This window comes from Mizuhopecten yessoensis, unplaced genomic scaffold (assembly GCF_002113885.1).
Source record: "Mizuhopecten yessoensis strain PY_sf001 unplaced genomic scaffold, ASM211388v2 hete_36186168, whole genome shotgun sequence".
NCBI classification, from domain to species: domain Eukaryota; kingdom Metazoa; phylum Mollusca; class Bivalvia; order Pectinida; family Pectinidae; genus Mizuhopecten; species Mizuhopecten yessoensis.
In genome coordinates this window covers 1-6,967 of record NW_018485679.1, presented here as the reverse complement: position 1 = coordinate 6,967, position 6,967 = coordinate 1, and the positions used below count along the sequence as shown (strand labels likewise).

The 6,967-nt window shown below is 37.3% G+C and overlaps 1 protein-coding gene across 1 annotated transcript; it reads left to right on the top strand.

The window, feature by feature from the left end:
- Positions 1-269: 269 nt before the first annotated feature.
- LOC110444897 (60 kDa SS-A/Ro ribonucleoprotein-like) lies at positions 270-1,526 on the top strand. Its single transcript, XM_021489249.1, has one exon. The coding sequence runs from the start codon at positions 270-272 to the stop codon at positions 1,524-1,526; it is 1,257 nt and encodes a 418-aa protein (XP_021344924.1).
- Positions 1,527-6,967: the final 5,441 nt, after the last annotated feature.

The following is a 6,967-nucleotide window of genomic DNA, read 5'->3' as shown; positions in this document are numbered from 1 at the left end:
CCCTTTTCATGTGTCTTATCACAACCATGTGATCACGCATGTAAAGGTTGTCTCCCTTAGACCATCGCCGATAAGTACAAAAAAATGCGATGGTCTGATACATTGACGTTAGGAAAGAAACCTACTTGTATGATTTAATTAATATGGTTTATTATACTGATTTCAGTTTGATTTCCAATGATCACGGTCCTGAAGTTGTTGAGATCATAAAGAGGGCTAAATTAACGGGAAGAGGATGTCAGCGACAAACCGCGATATACGCACTAGCAATGTGTGCCCGATCAACGGAATCCAGCACGAAGAAAGCCGCTTATTCCGCTCTTCAAGCAGTATGTCCCGAACCCTCGGATTTACTTACTTTCGTCATGTTTTGTGAAATGGTGAGCGGGGGAACAGGGTGGGGTAGGGCACAACGCCGAGCCGTTTCTGACTGGTACAACAGCTTCAGCGACAGGCCCATGGAACTAGCAGAAGGCGTTACGAAAGTACAAAAAAATGGTCAGTGGACCCATAAAGATGTTGCCAGGTTGTCGCATGTGAAACCAGACTCCCCATTCATCATGTTGATCCTGAGATATGTCACTAAAGGTCTAAACGAATCAAAGAAATTACCATCGCCAATTGACCGCGACCAAGCCAAACAATGGCAGGACATCCTCCAATACCTCGAGGCGGTTAACAACACACGTCAGTGTACTGGAAGCATGGAAGTTCAGGGGAAAATCGATATCATAAGGAAATATAGGCTGGAAACCTCGCAAATGTCTGCGGCACTCATGAGGTCCACACTTGTTTGGGAAGTTTTGCTGAACCAAATTCCTCTTGATCTGGTCATTCAGAACATTTCGAAGATAGACCAATTAGATGACCAGAAGACAATTCTTGAGAGACTGGGAGATGTGGAACAGCTACAAAATGCAAACGTGAACCCATTCGCAGTTGTACTTGCAATGAAGGAAACAAATGACGAAAACGTCAAGAAGACACTGGCACAATCTTTTGAACTTTGTGTCCGTAATGTAAAACCAACAGACAAAAAATATTCTTTGGTGCATTGGGTAGGCAAGGAACTAGACTCTAAACTTCAGGAAAAAAACCCAGTTACTATTGGAGACGCCATAGCTACAATGGCGACTATAATTGCAAGAGCAACACACAGAGACTCGGAAATTGTCACGTACACTTCCGGGGAAAAGATTAAGCTGGAATTCCCTAGTACAGACGCTTTGGCTTGCACGAACAATTTAATTGCAGTAAATGGGTCACTATCGGTTCTTGTACAACATGTGGAAGAGGCACTGGATTCATTCGACGCCATTATAGTGCTTTTATCCTCCCCAGCTGAGAAATTCAAACAGACATTTTCAAGGTTTCACTTCGGCGTCGGCACAACTCGACTTGTTATTGTCAACTTTGCCAGCAGTGACGTAACAGTAGAGGATCCAAAAAATCCATTTATGCTCGAGGTGGTGGGGTTCAGTGTCAATACAACAGAAGCCATCATGCGTTTTGTAGAAGGACATTAAGACAATTGTTCGTTTATATCTTCAGACTGTTAAAAAGATACCAAACAAGCGAAAAACATCAATTTTGTTTAGACATTCTCCAGATTTACAGATTCCCAGTGTCATCATGCTAGACCAAATACAACTACAACACCGCATGACAGGTTGAGGATAACATACACATTTATCATAGTTGTAACTTGTAGGAAACTTAAAGAAGTATATCATTGCTGATCCCACATTATGTCATAGTGTGAATGTAGCCTACATATAGCTTTCATGTAATACCTGGTGATATAACGCTCAGAGTATCCACTTAAATCAATGTCGCGTCAACAACCACGACCACTAGGAATGCAACTAAAGTCTGTCTAGAGTATAATATTCTACCCAGGAAAGCTTTAAATTACTGTAAATAGCCGAGAAAAGGTTTGTTTTCATATATTTTATTAACATTGTAGATTTTTGACTAAGTATGTAATGTTGTAAGTGTATAACATTTTAGCGTCTATTAAAAAGATCAGTAACAAGTTACAGCGGCAATGACTTACTTCACCTTCGTGGGAATACCTACTATTTTAACCTACTTGCACTTGCTAAAACGTACTTTTATCTTTTAATCTTTTGTTATCTTTTTGGCAAATATGGCAGTTCCGTATGCAGGATTGTGCCTCACTCAATCATATTATTCACAACAAGGCAGAGTATTGAATGGCAATCCAAAGTCCCCCACCAGTATTTTTTTTCTTTATTTACCTAGCGTTACAAATATCTCATCATATAGGTCACAGAGACAGAGTTCTTGTACTCCTCATTCTGTCAGCCAGGACATGCTTCCATACCAACTCTGGTTTCCTTTCAAACGATAAGGTCAAAGTTTAAAGCATAGGTCACAGTGACCTACTTTTTGTACTTGACACTCTGCCATCCCAAGATAACTTTCATACCAAATCTGGAAAGTGCAATGAAATAGTTTAGACGATACATGTATGCACTGGACAAACCTTTTCAAAGGTTGAGGTGAAAGGCCAAAGCATAAAGGTTACAGAAATATACGTCTTGTATTCTGCACTCTGCAATCCCATAATGTACTTGCATACCTAATCTGGTTACTTTGGTGAAACCGAATGTATGCCCCGGAAAAAAATGTTCCATATTTGAGGTAATAGGTCAACGCGTAGGTAACACTGACTTACTTCTTGTAAACTGCATTCCGCTATGCAATGACTCGGTACTTGCATACCGAGTCTGGTGATATGCCACAGAATTGTTTTTTAAATGAAGGTCAAAGCGACCTTATTTTTGTACTCCACAATTTGTTATTCGAAGATGAATTTAAATACCAAATACGTTTGCTCAAGGTGAAATGCTGTAGTAGATATGCCATGGAAAACATTTCTTTTAAAGTTTAGGTCAAAGGTCACACCACAAGTCACAGGTACCTACGTTTTGTAATTGACACTCCACCATTCCAAGGAGTATTTGCACACCAAATGTATTTAAGGTAATATAGCATATGTAGTCCCCAGCTCCCTAGAAACCACGGGCACTTATTATGAACGTTAAAAAGAAATAGTGTTTTGACTCTGATAACCATTCCAATGAAAGCACTTGTCTGCTTCTCTCAACATCTTGTATGTGTGAATGATGCGTACAGGTCATGTGACATTATAATCCTATCTAAGGGCGAACAAATACAGAACTAATTAAAACCGTAAGGCCCTACTTTAAAGGAAAACTCTATATTTTACTTTATAAGTACAGTTTTAAGATCAGTAAAATCTTGATGCATTTAATTGGTATTATCATTTGAAACGTTAAGTTGTATCGCTATGTTTTGCTCCAGTCAGTATACCCCCAGTACTTATTCCATTGATGGTTTTCTTTTGACTTGTACCAAAACAGTAGTTAACGCATATAATCATGCAGGAAAGAAATAAACAAATCGTATAAAATGAGATAACAACTTCATAAGTAATGAATTAATTGCATTTTAAGAAAAGGAGTTTAATGTTCTGAATTTGGCAGTCGATTTTACAACAAACAGCTCGGCGCACAACCAAGTCGGATTTGGAATGCATCGAGCGAATACATGTCAACATAATCATAATTTCAACTCAACAAGGGGAAAATATGAACAAATGAAAGACTAATCACATAATAGTCATAGGAGAAGACAATAGGACCAGTTGTTCTGGAAAGGTAGGCGTCGTCGGCTTTATCGACGACAACTGCCTTGTAAATCTTGGTCAAATGTCAAGTAACGTCGCTTCTTTCCAACGAGAACTCAGGTAGTGACAGTTAATCCATAGGTTACAGTTACGAGCATAATTACAATAATGACCTATAAATCACACAAAAAATAGAGTTCCTAATGAAATCATGATTGCGACCATAAAACCTGCCCATAATCTTCCCCAACCTGCATCATTAACACACTGTGTTGTAAGTGTGTCCGTTAGTAGTCGACATTTATCACAGAAGTCATCAACCAAATGTGACATGTAAACAACATAGGTATTGAAACAGGGATGTTACTATCAAGAAATGTAAAGTTCATGACCGGGAAGTCGAAGTCATTCTGCCTATCGTACCAGCTTACCCCAGTTAGGATGTCTCTACCTTTTGCCGGTACAATATCCATATTATCCATTAACGGTGAAAGATAACATAGTAAAATCGTCACTAGGTGAAAGCACGTGCATCACAGGCTCATCACACAAAGGATATTGGGGTTGAGATTTCACATTCCTTCTTCCGCTTTCTAGATATCTGTCTAATATAAACATTTATCATCCGTCATTGTATAGGGCTTTATTATAAAATAGTTATATATTTTATAGATCATATCACTTGTGACGTCATTGAACTTGTCTGTTTCATATTTCTGACAATTACGTCATAATGTCATGTATATTAAATATTCTGTAGACATGTGTGAGTAATATCAGGAACCATATAGAGCGCTTTATAAGAGTTGCATTTCATATCATAAATATGAACATATTAGGAGGTAGAAATGTCACACACTATGACGTCATAACAAACTGGTCTGTAATAGGAGTTTAAGATTTGATGGATGCATCCATTACTGCTATTGTTGATATAAATCAGGTTGTTTTCGAGTACCTTTACCTATCTAAGAAAATGTACCTGTTTTACAGACACTTACATCATCGATTACCTGTACTAACGTCCACAGCATCTGAACAGCCTGTAATAATGACACATTGGTGACGACGACACAAACCAATCCAGATCGCGTTGATGTGAAGGCGCTCAATACCGGGAGCTGCTGACTAGCCCGCACAAAGCGTCTAATTAGTATACTGACAACGATGTTCGTCACCAGAGCTAAATGAAACACATAATAGATAAATGGTTTCATAAGGGTGGTGAAAGGACCGGGATGAGGCCATACTGGTCATATCATACTTAGTAAGATACATCAGACGTGTGCTAACATTATGTTACAGTTTTTATGCTATGATCATGAGTTTACTTGCGAATAGATGGACGGTTATGGCAACTTCTGTAGTAGCATTTCAAACATAACGTTTACGTAAAAAGAGTTGCGAATATCTGTAACGTGTAGGAGGATGGTTTTGAAGATGTGGGAAGCTTACATCGTGTTATTTAATTTGTTTTACACACGCCCGACAATTGGTTCTGTGAGGGAATTTAACGTCGGCGTAGCCATGATCTACGACGCAAACACACCTTACGACGTGGAGAGAGTAGGACCAGCTATAGATATTGCCATTGAAAGGGTCAATAGGGATATCCTCAACAGCTCCTACAAAATCACCAAAATAGAACGTCACTACGGCAGCGTATGTAGTAACTCCAGGGCTTCAGGTAAGTGGATAGAACGACCATTTTTGATCTAGATTCGCATACCACTGCTGGTTCACGAGGAATAGAACAATGTTCACAGTAAAGTGTGTAAAGATGAATCGGGGATATCGTGAGGTCCGCTAAGCTGATTTTAAGCACTGAACTGCTTTTTGGCATTCATATTGCTCATGAATCTCAAAAGAAAGCAGTTCAATACTTGAATTTACCATGTTTTAAGTCTGATTATTTCATAAAAATTCAATTACACGTACTATTATTAAAAAAATAGTTTCAATAATGTATATCATTCATAGCCTAAATGAATGCCATCTTATCTGAATGTGGTAAGGTATATAGTTGAAATGCAGTGCATTGGTACATATTTCATTATGATATTACGGATGAGTTGTGATAGTCCTGTGTCTTCTACATTACATTTTAGTGTGGGAGATTTTCAAATTGTTGAATAGCCCCAGTGAAAATGTTTATTCACATGTTTGTATGGATTTATTGATTTTAAGATACAACAATTTTGATATCATTTTCAACTCATTTGTAAGACATGATGATTTTGTTTTCACACTTTTAATAATCAAAAAACGAAATATGAAAATAAATACTTTAAAGTGACCTTCATGTATCATTAAGCTCATGAATCATCGATAAAAACACTCATTTGTACGATTTATAATTTATATTAAAACGGTTTTTTTATACAAGCTCGAAAACACCAAAACAAAGTCAAAACATGAGGTACTGTAATGGCTTCTTTTACTTATATTTTTACTGATTTTAGGGGTTTTATATATATATATTTATATGACTTTTTTGAACAATTCACCACTTACACGCTACGATTAGACTTTCAACAAGCGAATCTTGTTTGTAACCCCTGTTTGGTGAGACTCACTTTTCAAATGTAGCAGGTGAGAGACCAAAACGGAAATGGTTTTTCTTTGTTGTACTTAATTGGCATAAAAGCGTAATCTCGATTACACGTAATCTTTCGTGTTGTGTTTAATAGAGCAATGACAGAACACGTATTTATTGATGAGCATTTAATGGTTTGAAAGTAGCAATGTTGTGTAAAGATAAAACAAAAGTCCAAACCACATAAACCCGCATACGTGTTACTATCTGTAAGCCCCTTGTTCTCTCAATTACATGGATTACGTGCGATGGTGTTAAGATTGATTTTAATTAGATAATAGTCCTTTGATATATACGTTTATTTTCAAAGAGGTTTGTATTCATATGTTGTAATTGACATGACAATACATGCTTATCGATATAATTACAGGATAGTTATATAACCTCATTTTCAACAAGTGTTATATATGCATAATTGAAATATATGCCGAGTTTCAGCTTATCAAATAATGCGTAGAACGACCTCGCAATACAGACATATTCTGTTTTATGGTATTCTTCTTAAAGTAAGACTTGCACGGTTTCAAATAATTGAAAAAATAGTCTATATTTATTAGGATAATAGGATTATGATCGGATGAAGCCGGTTTCAGAGAATCGCATGGACGCCGAGTCCTGTTGATACATACCCGCTCGTCATACTCTAACTATATACTATTTCTGTCCCGCTCGTCATACTCTAACTGTATACTATT